The sequence below is a fragment of the Leptosomus discolor genome, chromosome Z, assembly GCF_034619465.1.
Source record: "Leptosomus discolor isolate bLepDis1 chromosome Z, bLepDis1.hap2, whole genome shotgun sequence".
In the NCBI taxonomy this organism is placed as follows: Eukaryota; Metazoa; Chordata; class Aves; order Leptosomiformes; family Leptosomidae; genus Leptosomus; species Leptosomus discolor.
In genome coordinates, this window is record NC_141419.1 from 33887332 (window position 1) to 33902005 (window position 14674).

At 44.5% G+C, this 14674-nt stretch overlaps 1 protein-coding gene across 3 annotated transcripts in view; it reads right to left on the bottom strand.

Moving 5' to 3' along the window:
* PCSK5 (proprotein convertase subtilisin/kexin type 5) overlaps nt 1-13283 on the bottom strand; it is a 260747-nt gene extending 247464 nt beyond the window's left edge. For all 3 annotated transcript variants that reach the window (XM_086480272.1, XM_086480271.1, XM_086480273.1), the window contains exon 1: nt 13086-13283. In XM_086480272.1, the coding sequence (XP_086336398.1) occupies nt 13086-13283 (198 nt within the window). The remainder of the gene's footprint in view (nt 1-13085) is intronic.
* Nucleotides 13284-14674: the final 1391 nt, after the last annotated feature.

The window sequence follows — 14674 nt, forward strand, 5'->3', positions numbered from 1 at the left end:
GTCCTACAAGACCAAATACATCAGGAAATCAACACACATTCCAGCCTCCGCTAGAATTGCTCACTGCACACTTAAGTGTATCAAATTAATATTTGTAGATGCCAGGCAAGAAATGGAAATTACTCAAATTTTGCAAGACGGGAATGGTATTTATCTACAAGAAAGCTTCCAAAAGAGCAGTCTGTTGCAATGGTAGAACAATTTATTCATAAGACCTGTGATGCCAAAACAGTCCAGAGTCCCTCTAGGTCATGGGATGGTTAACTCTTCCAGAAAGCAAGGCTCAGCAACCCTGTTTAATTCCAGTTATCAGTTTTCCCAGGCAATGGCTTTGTGATTTGTCAGTTGGCCATGATCATCATGCACTGGCCTAAGAATTATCAGCAGCCATCCATTCACTGAAGATGGATATCGCTTGATCAGATAGGCAGAAAGGAGTAATGATAGTAATGCAGAGATGAGCATGTGTCAAGAGTGTCAAGGAAATCCCAGATTTTATCACACTTGTCCTCTCTGGAAACAACCTTATACTTCAAATAGGTGTGACTAAAATCATACTAGTGTTGTGCTTTCAACCCAAAGAAGGGGAATGATTTGGCTTACCACGGAGCAAAAGGGAATGTTTCAAGAGGAAACTGAAAACAGTATCATAGTTAATACTGTCACACTAGTTAGGGCTGGCGCCCTTGTTGTGTGACAGTGATGGGACACATCTGGTCTGTCAGACTTCCTGATACAACTGGGGTACCTGCAAATGCATTTCTAATATTCAAACTGAAAGACTATTAGGGCCTTTACAAACTGCAACTCAATACTTTGCTCAGCTAAATTTCAGAGACTCTCTTTGCGGTCCAGTGAGAGATGCATTTTTCTTTAAAAGCAGAATCTAATCTAAGCTGAAAACCCACTGTTCAGGTATCTGCATTGGCTCTGTTCCACTCCCAACCAGGGCTTGGCTGCTCAAGAGAAAACAGAGCTTATTCTGTAGTCCATTCCTGCAGGGAAGTGGTGCTACTCATTTCCAAGAGGGGCAAGGGAACGTCCTCAGCTTAAAGCCCTGCCATTACTGCTCATTCATGCTTTGCTCACTGGAGCCCAGCATAGTCACAAAGCATTGAATTTTTTTTTCAAAGTTTAGCATTTCATTGATTTGTTTGCTTCAGTTCAGCTCAGATGGGTTACTCAAGATATGATACTTGAAACACAAATATTCTGCAGTCCAAAGTGTGGAATGAATATGGATGAAATAGCTGAATAAGAACACTCAGTAAATTAAAGTAATTGAAAGCAATAGGAACAGTGGTATGAAATCTCTCAAACAGTTTTCACATTTCAGGACAGCTGGGTGACAAATGTGATGTCAATTTTTAAAAGGAGATCTGAAGCACTATGGACTTGCAAGTCACTACTAGGCAGATGAGAAGAAACTAAGAAATAAGAAATTAATGGACACTTGGATAAAAACTGACTGCTTTGGAAACAGTTAAAACAGAGGAAAATCCTGCCTTACAAATTTATTAGTGTTCTTTGAAGAGGTCAAGCATATAGATAAAGATCTGGTTGAACTTCCAAAAGGCTTTTACAATGTCCTTCATCAACAGCTTTTAAGAATTTAAGAAGCCATAACATAAGGTCTTTGCAGAAGCAAGCAATCAGTCAAAAGACTGAAAACAAAGCTTAAGAGTAATTAGTTATTTGTTTATTAAAAAGCAATTAGCTTCTTGCAATGGGCAGAAGTCCCTGCTAGAGTTCTGCTGGGGTCCATGGTAGAACCTCTTCTGGGACATATACTATCTCACCAAAAAAAAATTACATGGAAAAGGGAGTGAGCAACGAGGTTTAGTTGTTAACAATCACAGATGTAAAGACTGTGGCTGACCGTGCATGAGCTGCAGAAGGACCCCGTAAAACTGAATGATGAAAACAAAATAGCAAATGAAATCCAATATAGACAAATGTAGATAAACTGACATACTAACCTAACCTCACACTAAAATGAACTGTTTTGAGCCTAGTACCACTGAGGACTGATGATCTCATGGTTATGGCAGACTAATCCATGGAAACTCAGTTCGGCTGAAGTCCCAACAGCAGATGACACACTAGACATAACAATTAAAAGTATGGAGAATAAAGCAGAGAACATGGCAGTGTAAGAATAATTCAAGGTTTTGCTGTGCTTTAAGTACTTTGTGCATCTCTAGTCCCCTCTATTGAAAGAAGACATAGTAGAGCTGTAAAAGTTTCCAAGTGGGAGAAGACAGATGGACAAAGATATGGTACACCCTCTGTAAGTAAGCTAAGATTCTTCAGTCCTGATATGACACAATTTAGAGGAAAATAGTAAAAGTCTAAAAAATCATGTCTGCCATAAGAATGGACAGACATTGACTTTCATCACCTCTTTCAGTAGTCATCAAATAATAGTAGTAACAAACAAAAGAGAGTTGGTTCTTCATGCATTGAAGCAGCATACTCTTAAAATCCTTGCCAAAGAATATTGTGGACGCTGAAAGTTTATTTTCATTTGAAAGACTGGACAAGATCTGGACAAAAAAAAAAAAAATATTGAGAATTTCTAAGTATGCAGAAGCCATGCCCAGCTCAGGCAGTCTCCTGAGCTGAAAAAAGCTGAAGGGACTGTTAGGGAGAAGCACTGGATGCTTGTTTTGTTCTCTCCCACAGACAAAAACTTAACACCACTGCCATAGGCATGCAGACTAAATGGATCATCTGACCCAGAATGGCCTTGCATCCTTATGGGTCTATTTGAAGAAAGGCTGTTCACGTGAACAAAAATGTTACACGAACTACTTGTCTACATGCTAGATGTCATACTACTGGCTTTAGAGGTGCAACACAGCTTGCATTTTCTTTCCTGTTTGTTTTTAGGACAGATTACTGTGTAAATATGCTCAATAAAAGCAAAAAAATGTTCTCTAGGTTTATCCAGAGGGGAGGCTACATGCTACCATTGACTGAGCTAAATATTTAAAAAAGGAGAACACTATCCAATTCTAGGCTTGAATTTCAGCCACACAGCACTACCCAGTAACACTTGCACTGCCCACTAAGCACTCTTGCACAAAACCCAGTGGTTTTATTCCTGTTTGAACAATGAATAAGATAATGAAGCAAAGGTTTTAATTGTGACTTGTAACATCTCTCTAACTCCAGTTTGGCCCTGGAAAACAAACACAAATGAAGCCTATTCCCTGCTGGCACAAAAACAAACAAACAAAAAAAAAACAGAAAAAAAATGTAACTTGACCAAAAATGGCCCCTTATTGATGGCTATCACTCATTTAGAAGCATGCTGTTTCCTTGGGAGCAGATTCCTTCTATATGGAAGAGTCTGTGCTGAGAATCTTTTTTCTTTCCTTATTTGTTTAGATCTTTTTTCTTTCCTTATTTGTTTAGAACTATATAATTCATGATCATACCCGGCTAACACGCCTTTTACAATCTCATCTCCATCATACACCATCATGTAATCCACAAGAACTTCCACAACAAGCTGTTCTGGCAGGATTTCATGGTGTAACTCTGATACTTTTCTGGACTTGCCAACATTTCATTCCAAAGAGTTTTTCATTCTGCAGATAATCAATCAAATTTGATCCAGCATGTTGCCAAATAATCACTTACTGTCTTAAGATATAGATCTCTGGCAAGCAGGATTCTGCCTGATCATATTTTTTCTCGTGTTTGGCATATGACAAAGAGCAACACAGTTCCTTACTAGGGACCATATGATTTATTCACATCCATGGCTGACATATGTATCTCCCCACTTTGTGATTTTACAATTCATCATATGGAGAGGAAGAGAGAGATATACTGGTCAATCACAAAACCACAGAACACAGCTGCAAAACATGTAAATACAATAACTGGAAATATCTTGCCTGACAAAAGTCTAGAGAATTATTTATGACATTGTAGAAAGCAGTGGGGAGGTTGTATACAAGCTGGCCATCTTTTCACGTCAAGACAAACAGATGCCAATCAAAACACAGTAACTGGGATGACCATGGTAGCTTATCATCTTATAGGAAACGAGAAGCTACAGAAGCAAAAGTGAAGGCTGGTTCCCCCTGCAAATGTACTGGAGAAACAGATGGGCCACTTAAGCACAAGAACAGATATACATTGGCCACTAAATTCAGTCTGTAAGTTGGAAGTCAGTATACACAAAAAAAGGCTTTCCAGTCTGAGGACAAGTACAAAATCACTTTTAACACTGGGGTAAAAATCCACTTATGAACACATTAAGGTATATAATAGCAATCACTGATGATCCGGTCCAATCCAATATCCTTGCAATTCTTATACCTATTTTGAGATGATAATTTGCAAATTAAAAATTGTATCTGTCTTCAAGTACTACTTGATTAATAGTCCCCTTCAAATTCCTGAAGTAGGGCACAAACCTAAACTATGTAATAGTACGTCAAAACTATGTAAGCCACATTGATATACCTATTTATCAGAGCAAGGCAGCAAACTATTACCTGCCAGAGTTCCTCTACAAACTGTTTTGGTCATTATTTCAACTAGTGACCTGAATATTGGCATAGGAGAGACATCTATTAAACATAACACACAGGAAGAAGCAGAGATCTGCAAGCACGTTGGGGGCAGGAAGAGAATTCAAAACAAACGGAAACTAAATGAGGTGTGGAAAAACAGGGCAAGATTCAGCAAAGGCGTATGTAAAGTACTACACCTAATCACTACTGGACAAATTCAGGCTGGAGAACAACGGGCTAGGAATTTGGCAGAATCAATCCGTGGACCGTAGCAGATCACAAGCTGAACTAAGTCAACAATGTCATACGGCTACAGGATAGACAAGCACCATAATGAGCTACACAAATAGGAGTGCTGTCCTGAAAACAACTGAAAGGATCTTTATATCGTACTCAGCTCTAGCAAGATGCTCAAGAAGATGAGGATCACTTAGAAAGACCAGAGTCAAACAAGACTAAACAGTGAAAGGCTGACCTATGTGAAACAAGCAAAAGGACTGAGCTTGGATGAAAAAAGATAAAAGCGGGTGGCAGGAAGAGCGTAATGCTACAACTTTTCTGACATTGCTACTCTTTATATTCATAGAGAAACAAGAATTGCAGGCTTTGAACTGCAGGAAGACAAATACTGCTTAGGCTTCACCAGAGCAAAGAGAATAATGGGTCACTGGAATTGACCAAGCCCGGCCAATGTGGAGCTTCCTTACTGAAGACCTTCCAAAACTGCTTCAATATCTGCCATGAAAGATGGGAGCAGAGCTGATCCTCCTCAAGGGCACTGTGATGGACAAACAGATCCATAAAGATGTCCTCCCTGCCCCTCACTCCTACAACTGTCAGCCTTTGTCAGACAGAGGTTCTGTCATACTAGACGTGACCACTGTCATACCAGAAGTACGACGCACCACTGACTTACCTTAATATATTTTACAGATTTCTTCTGGTTCTTCCATTTTAACCTAGCCTGGTCCACTACTTTATGCATTTTGTTTGAGAGGAGCAGTTCCAAACATTGCCATTTGTAAGTTGGGATTGCAACTAGTTGTTTTTCTTAAAAAGTATAATTTAGTCTGTGTTTGCCTAAGGGCTTTAAACAAAAATCATCACATAATTTGTAGCTACTATGCTGTTAAATGAGATTCTCATCTTCCTCATTTTGTAACAACATACAAAGCCTATTAGATCGCCTCTATTACCACAGCCCATCTGGCACATCCTTTTCTTCATCCAAATGCTAATGAAATCTCACCTTTAGTAGTAGTAAGCTCTGCTTTCTCTCCCTCCTCCATCTCATTTTTTAACTGCACAGACAACAGAACTACTGCTAAGTACGAAGTAATGAGCCATGGCATACCCTTTGTATTCTCCAATCTGCGCTGTTTTTTCTGGTTTTGTGGCATGTGAGCATCTGCAAGAATGTTCTTTCAGTTCTTACATTTTCCAAAGGTCTTTCTACCTAGTGATTATTCTCCATGGTCCCTAAATGCACTTTTTTCTGCCATGAATAAGAGAAAATTTGATTTTCATTGGCATATCTGTGTAACTCCACAAGATCTGCATGTGCATACAGCTTAGAATACACCTAACTTTGATTCTTTTATTACTGTAGTCCTGGTACTTGCAAGTCTAATACTTGGGACTTCATTAAACTTATCCCAGGTATTAAATGTCGCAAAAGTATACTGCGTTTCAATGCTGTGGCCACACACGCTCTTAAGATGCAGGTCTCTTCTATTAACTGTCTATATTATTATTCTGGGGTAGGTGAACAACTTTGCATACAAAGGCCTACCATCCTGCTTTTTTGAGTCATCAATGCAAGGTGGTGGAGATTATGGTAGGAAACTCCTTCCTTTGCTGAAGACAACAAACTTACTTTAGGCTCTTTATCTCAAAACAAGCTCCCTTTTCTCTTAACTGCATGCTTTTTTCCTAGTCTTCCAATTTCAACTACTTAGTTTACAAAACCTTCTTTTGCCTCCCATCAGGAATAGCTTGGGAAAATAGAAAACAGCCATTCCTCCCATTCCTTCTGATCAATTAATCTTGTTACACAACATCTCCTCTGTGCCATCACTGGGACCTCAGGTTTGAAATGAATTAATATTTATCAACTCTCTGGTTTGCTGGCTTTAAATCTATAAATTCACATTTAAAACCAAACCAAAACAAAAAAACACACCAAAAAAACACAACCAAAACCACCAAACCTTTTGGCAAATCACATTAGCATTCACATTACCTAAAAACCCACATCTGTATATCTAACAGTGACTCCTCGGCCACAAGTCATGCTTCGCACACTTAGGTGTCTTTTGGCAAACAGTGTATGTTCCTTGCAGGCAGAAAAATGGAGGGAAAGGGTAGTCTGTCACTTGCCAATGGTGGGGACTAGGCCGCTAGGCCCTGGAAGAGATCAGACAACAAAATTTACTGGAAGAATACAATTAGGATAGGAAAGATGTGATCTGGAGATGTGCAGACCCATTCTCAGCCCCTGCCTAGAATTAAGAAAGAAAAATGAACAGAAGGATCTGAAGTTTACTGTTATACTAATTAATGCAGCATTTCTCTCCCTTGTTGGAGCCACAGATATGGTATCTTTATCTCTTCCATTCTTCTATCACCTTTGGGATATCAGCTGTTTGTTTCTCCTGCTCTTCTGTACCTTGAAGGAAAGTCCCCTGCCTGAATGAGAAACTCCCAAGACACCACTTTCTTCTAGAAAAGTACAAACCTAGAAAACCTTCTTATTTTGAAGCCCACACATTTCAAATGAAAACAAACTCATGTGCCCAGAGTCAGTTACTGGAGTTCCTCCTCTTTTATCTAGATAAACAATGAAGTGAGGGGAAAATGCTTAAGTCAATAGCTCAAGAGCACAAAAGCCTTAAGCATCAGAGCTAGTAGTAGCATTCCCAGCTTCTCACATGCTTTGTAAGTCATCCCTCTATAAGCTAGTGTTCCCTTCTCCAGTCTATTGAGAATATTTTAGCACCAAACCATAAATTCATATCCAGTGAGAAGCTCTGTTTCCAAGAAATGAGGAAATTCCAGGGAATCATGATGACATATCGGTATACCTTAATTTTCACGGCTATATCAAAAGAAAGCTTCCTTCTCTCACAGTATAGTAAGGAACACCCATGCTATCAACACAGTCATAATATCTATGCCAATTGTGCAAATTGCTACACAGACTATATGTTTAACCCTCAGCAGCAGCCACCAACATGAAAGAAACTTTCCCAGAAGTCAGTGACAGATACTTTGCTCTAAAAGAAAGGTCTGCTTAGTGCAGCCACTGCAAGATAGAAGGGTAAAACACGTCAGCAAGGAGCTGCTGGGGGATGCATTATATCCCAAATTGCTCCATCCAGCATGAAACTTAGAACAACTCCTTGGCTGCTTTCCATTATACTACCTTATCACAGTCCCAGCGGGCTTGCTAGTCCAGACCACTTTCTTAAAAGACCCATGAAAAATGAGCAGAGACAATTTTTTATGAGATAAGGATTTGCTTGCTAGAGAAACTACTAACTGCTCTTCAAGGGTAGGCCAGAAATGCCTGCAACACACGGGAAAAGGGAAAAAAAGTTAACTCTATCCATTTAAGTCCTGATATTAAATGTTCATGCAATTTTAAAGCTCAATAAAACACAGGAGACCTTCGGACAATTCTTTTGCAGCTTACACTTCACTGTGTTTGCTCCATCGTCTTTAACGCAGCTATGGTTATGTCACAGAAAATTACATTACCAGTAACCAAGTACTCAAGCCTGAAGTTATGTGACAGGCCTTTAACAGGTCTTGTGACAGGCCTTTAACAGGTCTTAAATGAAGGCCTGTTAATTTAGTAAGTGGGCCCTACTGTCCAAATCAGAAGCTCCAAACTGGTGGCGTTAACTACAGCAATCAAAACCACTGACTTTCCAAAGGATATCCTGCCCACTTGTGTCAGCCATTGTATACTGAGGATCCTATACTGCCTCTGCTTTTGTGACACATAACCTTCATTCAGTCCTGTGGGGAAAAGAGTTTTCCAACAGAAACTGAGTAACAGTTGATACGTCAATAGGTCTAAGTTGCTGCTCTATGCTTTTCCAAGCTATAGATGAAGAACATTAATGTCAGTCTCACTAGATTCACTGCAAGAATTCGAGAATCTCTGGAGAACGAGCTTCTATGTCTATTGTCAACTTCACATTGGTAAAGGTAAGGAAATACAGAATAAATGAGCAGTACATTGGAGCAATTCATAGGAAACAAGAATCAGAACATGTAGCCTGGAAAAACACTGAGTAAAAGAGGATTCTTTCTCTGTTGTGCCGTGTCACCAAAAAATTAATGGAAAACTCCTCTTTTCAATAAGCAGAGAAGATAAATCTTCAAATTTCTATAACAGCACACGGAGATCACAAAAGTTTGAGAGCAACAGGAGTTTACCAGAAGCTCTGAGTTGCAGGAATTCTTAATTGCTCACCAGCAATCTCAAGGCCTCTTTTAACACCCCCTTCTGCCATCTATTTCTGACTGAAATAGATTTCTAATTGACTCGTCCAGTCATTCAGGTAGGCTTGTAGCTTTCCTGTCACGACCATTGTAATGAAAATGGACTTTAGAGATATTTCAAGACTCAACTGGATATTCTCCAAATTACACAAGCACCAAAAAAAGGAAAAGCTAAATTCCACCTGCTACCAGGAATGCACCAAATAACAAAAATGGGGACAATGGATGTTGTCCGGTGTTTACAATTCACAGCCTTTCCAGAACTACCGTCCTGTCTCCACTGATCAACTTACTGTGAATTTCAACGCCATTTTTTCACAAACACAACCCAAATATTGCCTACTCTTAACTGCTTTACTCCTAATCTACCCTAAACTCTCTCTATTCCATAGCACCTTGCATCTCCACTCATGCAAAAATAACAGAGTGGCTGGTAAGAATAAGACCTTCAGAATCCCTCTGTTTTCCACTATTCCCTTCAGCTCCAATCATGCAATTAACTGTTGTCAGAATAATCCTGGTTTGCAACTTTGTAACTGCACCTACTTGATATCATTTTTTTATACAGAGTTTGACTACTCTTATCTTGAATATTTTAATTCCATTATTTTTCTGGGTCATTTGTACTGAGTTGGTTCTTTGGGCCAGTCGTAGTGGGATCTGGATTTAGCATTTTGCACCTTCTTAACGGTGAGCTCACAAATTTATTTAACCAAAAATATTAGGTTTAATGCATTACACTAGGGTTTTTTAATCTATTTCAGATGATTTTTGGATGTGTATTTTTATGAGATTTGTAATTACCTTCTTCATGCAGAAGTAAACAGCTTAGCTCTTACTGACACTTGCAGCTTTAATTACAACATTTCAGCTTACCTAGAAAAGATACTATCTGCAAAACCAAAGTTTAATTGCCTGGCCATAGCTGCTACAATATAGAGACATTAAGCATGTGAAGTCCTGTCTCTAACAGAAAATTCTGCTTACTAGTTATCTCTTTCAGTGTTTTCATAGTGTATTCAGCTATGAGAATGACTTTCAACACCTCACGCCAAATACAGATCTTTAAATTTCTTGCAATTGTCTCTCAATAATAAACAGTAGATTCTTGATCCATTTTCATGTTCTTTTGCACTTCCTGTTCTGTTTCAAATATTTTCCTGCTTTTCCAAATCTGTGGAAAAAGCCTGTTACAGGCAAATCTAACTCAACAGTCCAGATTATTCCTGACTTCCTCTAAAAGTTAGTACCTTACTCCATTTACTCATCTTTATCAAGTGATACAGTCTACAAAGAGTGATCAAGAAGCTTCACAGAAAACAATGCGGGTTTTTTTTGGCATTTTTAAGAAATACAGTTATAGAATCATTTTACACAGTCTTTAAACCATATATTTATGTGTTACACGATGTATCGTCAGACCACAGCTATTTGGATTGCTTTATGAACTCTGAATTATCAAATTATAAATTCTATCTAGCAGCCAGGTCAGTCTGATGAAAGTATAAGCACTAGCTGGGAACAAAAGAACAGACATTAGACTGACCACCAACATACTTACAAATGCGCTGTCACAGAAACACCATTTGGAGCTGATTTTGCAAGAAATTCTCAGAAACTTAACACTGGCCATTGTAAAAAGATATCCATGCAAGAAAACTCTGCACAAGGCTTTGTGCACAATGCTTCCTAGGGCATGTAACTGCAACAGTAGTGTGCTGAGCTCTACTTTGGTACAGCACAACATCTAGCACCCAGCTACACCAATCAGGAAGCTCTGTGGAATATGCCCACTGCCTGCTTCTTGTTCTTAAAGGCTGGTTACAGCCAGAAGATGAGGAATCACCCATCAGTCTAGTTCGTATTATTACTGAAGTTTTCTTTCTCATGCATCCATCATTTAATCTTCTCATATTCATCTTCTACTTACACTCTCACTGCCTGCAGAACCAAGTAACGATACTGGCTCCCTCCACATATGCTCTCTTTTAATCTGCACACCCAGTAATGTATCTTCCAGTTTTTCATTATTTATAGTCTCTATTTTCTCTCACTCCTATCTGTATAGGATACCTGATACTCATACCTGATCAGTAATGTATCTATTATTAATATCTCATAGGTATATACATGGCACTTTCACTGACACATAAGAAGCAATAGTGGCTTACTACATTCTTTCCTTAACACGAGACTGGATGTGCAAGGTATATAAAAGCAGGCTCCGAGTTAGCTGTCTGGCCTGATAAAAGCAAAAGGGGAGGTAAGTGCATCCTCCAACCAAGTCTTGCTTATTTTGGTACTATAAAGTCGAGATAGGAATATAGAGAAACACCTTGAGCAAAAGACGAGTGTAAGACAAAAGAGAATGATGTCAAGGACTCCTAAATGGCAGTTTCAAAGTGGGGATTCAATTTTGACATGAAAGATTCCTCCCAAATTTTTGTGCCTCCAACTGGGAAAAATATTGCCTGCCTGCCCAAGAGCTCCAAAAGGAAAGTCGGTACTCACTTTTTCTAAGTAACTGCATCTTTGTTTTGTGCTACCTCAGTGTCATTTTTTAGCTTTTCTTATGTAAATTATTTCTCTTAATAGCCTGCACAGCTGTCTTATTCAGGCTTGCAATGACTGGGAAGTGTTGAGATGTGTGCTTCAAACTTTTGAGTCAATGAAGCAGTATGTGGGAACTCATTCCACAACACAAATAACAATTGGGTCTCACTTTGATCCAGTTGATGTAAAAGGCCTGTTGTGTAAACGCAGCTGCATTTTTGTGAATCTCATGTATCAGATGAAGCCTTCTGTAACTGTAAATGCTCATTTCTAAACTTTCAATTCATGTAGTATGAACTACTGTCTACAAAGACTGAGCTTGGATGTTCACACCCAAATGTGCAATAGAATAGTTCATGTTTTAGGCACTTACCTTGCTAAACCCTACCTATGTAACTCATATTTTGAGGATAATTGTCAGGAAAGCCTAGGATACTGGCCACAAACTGTCAGAAAAAGTGATCTCAGGACATGTTAAACAGGCTAGCTGTAGCAGGGGGGGATTTTTCAGCGTGATAAGATTCAGCAAGAACCAGGTGTTTCCTCACTGGCAGTTCCCAGACCCGGCTGGATCCAAGAATTTTCTCACGAGGTGACCTCTAGATCTCGCCAGTCCAGGTGTTTTCCAGCGAAACATCTGCGGGCTCCGCAGGGCCCAGGTGCTGCCCAACCGGCCGGGCGCGGGCCGGGTAAGCTCTGCCTCCAGCGCCGGCATCCGAGAACGGACTTCTCTCCTCTCCTTTCACAACAAACGGCAGGGCGGGCCGCGGCGGGCGGGCGGGCCGGCTCCCACCCAGGGCAGTCCCGGGGCAGCCCCGCGTCGGCCCCGGCCCCCTCGGGCGCGCTCCCCTGCCTCGCGGGACCCCGGCGGCCGCCGCACTCCCGGCAGCCGCCCCAGGGCACCGGGGCCACCCCTGTCACCTTCTCCTTCCGCACGCTCCGCCAGAAGGGGGGTCGGGACGCCCCCCGCGGCGGGCCGGCGGCTGCAGCTGCCACGTCCTGGCTGCCGGGGAGACGGGCGCTCGCTGCAGGACGAGCTCTTGTATTGGCGGGTTTTTTTTGGCAAAGGGGGCCGGAAGGTTCCCGGCGCGGAGCGCAAAGTTCAGCCTGCGCGAAGGCAGCGCGGCGGCGTGCAGACCCCCGGCGGGGTCCCCTGCGCCCACTCGCCTCCGACCTGCGCCCCGCACCTGACCGCGGAGGGGGCGCTGCGGCCGCGGCCCCGGCCCCGCCGCGCGGCTCCGGCGTACCTGCCCCCGCGCATCACCTCCGCCGGCCCGCGGCGGGAGGCCGGGGCTGCCGGGTGCTCCGCAGGCCGCCCCCCGGCGGCGGGGCCCGCGACGGAGCCGGAGTCTTGCGACGGCCGCGGAGCGGAGCTGCCCCGTCCCTTGCCCCTGCCCCTGCCCCGGCGGCGCAGGGCGGCGGCAGCGGACCCTTGCCCGCCCGCCCGCCCGCCGGCGCCCGCTCGGAAGTAGTTGTGAGGAGGATTACCTGTCCTATATTGACGTATCCGTATTTGCTAGCTATCCTGTTGGCCTCCGGCAGCCCCCCAGCTATCCGCACAGCCCAGTGGTTGGTGTACAGGCGCGTCCTGCAGGCCGGCAGCAGGAACCCCAGCACCAGGGTGAGCCGGCAGAGGAGGTCCCCGCCGCCTCCGCCTCCCCAGCAGCAGCGGCGCTTCCAGCCCATCTTCTCCTTCTCCGCACGCAACCCCCACAAAACTTCTCCTTCTTTCTTCCGAGGCTCTTCTCCTCACCTCCGGGCGGCACCGGCGGCGCGTCCTCCGAAGTTACCCCGAGGAGGAAACTAGGAAGAGCTTGGAGTAGTGCATTGAACCGCCCGGGTGTTTAATGATGAGGGGTTGGGAATAATGCTTATGATCGGTGATTACTGCTGTCCCCTCCTCCCGCCGCTCTTCGGGGATTAAGTAACTTGCTTGGAAAGCTTCTCTCACAGTTTCTGAGCGCCAGCTTCTCCCTCTGCCCCCAGCTACATGGGAAGTCGGCTCTCCGCGGGGAGGACGGCTCCTTCTCCCTCTCTCCGCGCTTCCCTCCTCTCTGACCTCCTTCCCCCTGCCAGCGATCTTCTGCCTCCTCTCCCGCGCCTGGCTTTTCCTCGCCTTCCCTGTCTCGCTCTTGCCCGGGGTCCGAGAGCAGCGCGGCTACGGCAGCAGGCTGTGTGTGAGTGTTGGCAGCTGAGCGCCTCAGTTCACTCCGGCTCGGCCACCTCCCTCTCTCCTCCCTCCCTCCCTCCCTGCCTCCTCCTCCTCCTCCTCCGCCCGCCCTCGCTCCCGCCCGCCCGGCAGCGCCGAGGGCCAGGGGAAATGGCAGCCGCGCCGGCCCCGCGCTCCGCCGCCCCCCGCGCTCCCGGCCCGCCAACCCCGCCTGCCCCGGGCCCCCCTGCCACCGCCCCCCGAGGGCTGTCCCCTTGCCCCCGCCGGCTTGGGAGGCCGCCGCGCTGCCGGCGGGGCTGCGGGAGCCGCGGCGAGGTGCGAGGCCTGCGGCAAGGCCTCGTGCCCGGCAGCGGCTGCGGCCGCCCCGGCCTTTCCCCCGCGGGGTGCCGGCGGCGGGGAGGGGCCGCGGGAGAGCCCCGGCTGACCGGCCCGGCTCGGCCGGGCCCGCCTTGCTGGCCTGGGGGAGCGGGCCGGGGTGCTGCGCGGGGCGCGAACGGCCCCAAAGCTGGCTTGGCGGCCGTCGCGGTCTGTGCCTTTACTGCTCGTCGTTGTTTTGCGGACGTTGCTCGGCATCATTCAACGTTGATCTGTCTTCCGAAGTCCGTTCGTGGTCAGAAAGAAAAGTGGGCGGATGCCGCTTCAGCAAAGGAGCGGTGGTCCGAGTGAGGAGCACGGCCTCCCTGGTGCTCTCTCGTCCCGGCGCAGCGCGGCCGCAGCTCCTGCCGCCCTGCTGGGAAGCGGTTCCAGCAGCGGAGCAACGGCGGGCCTAGGAAACATGCGGGGGGTCGTGTGGCAGCCCAAACGCCACCTGCAACTGCCTAGGTGGAGTGGGAGAAAACTCATGTTCACCCAAGGACAAGCTGTCACTTAGCAGTTACTTAGAGCCACCACAATGATTTTGAACAAC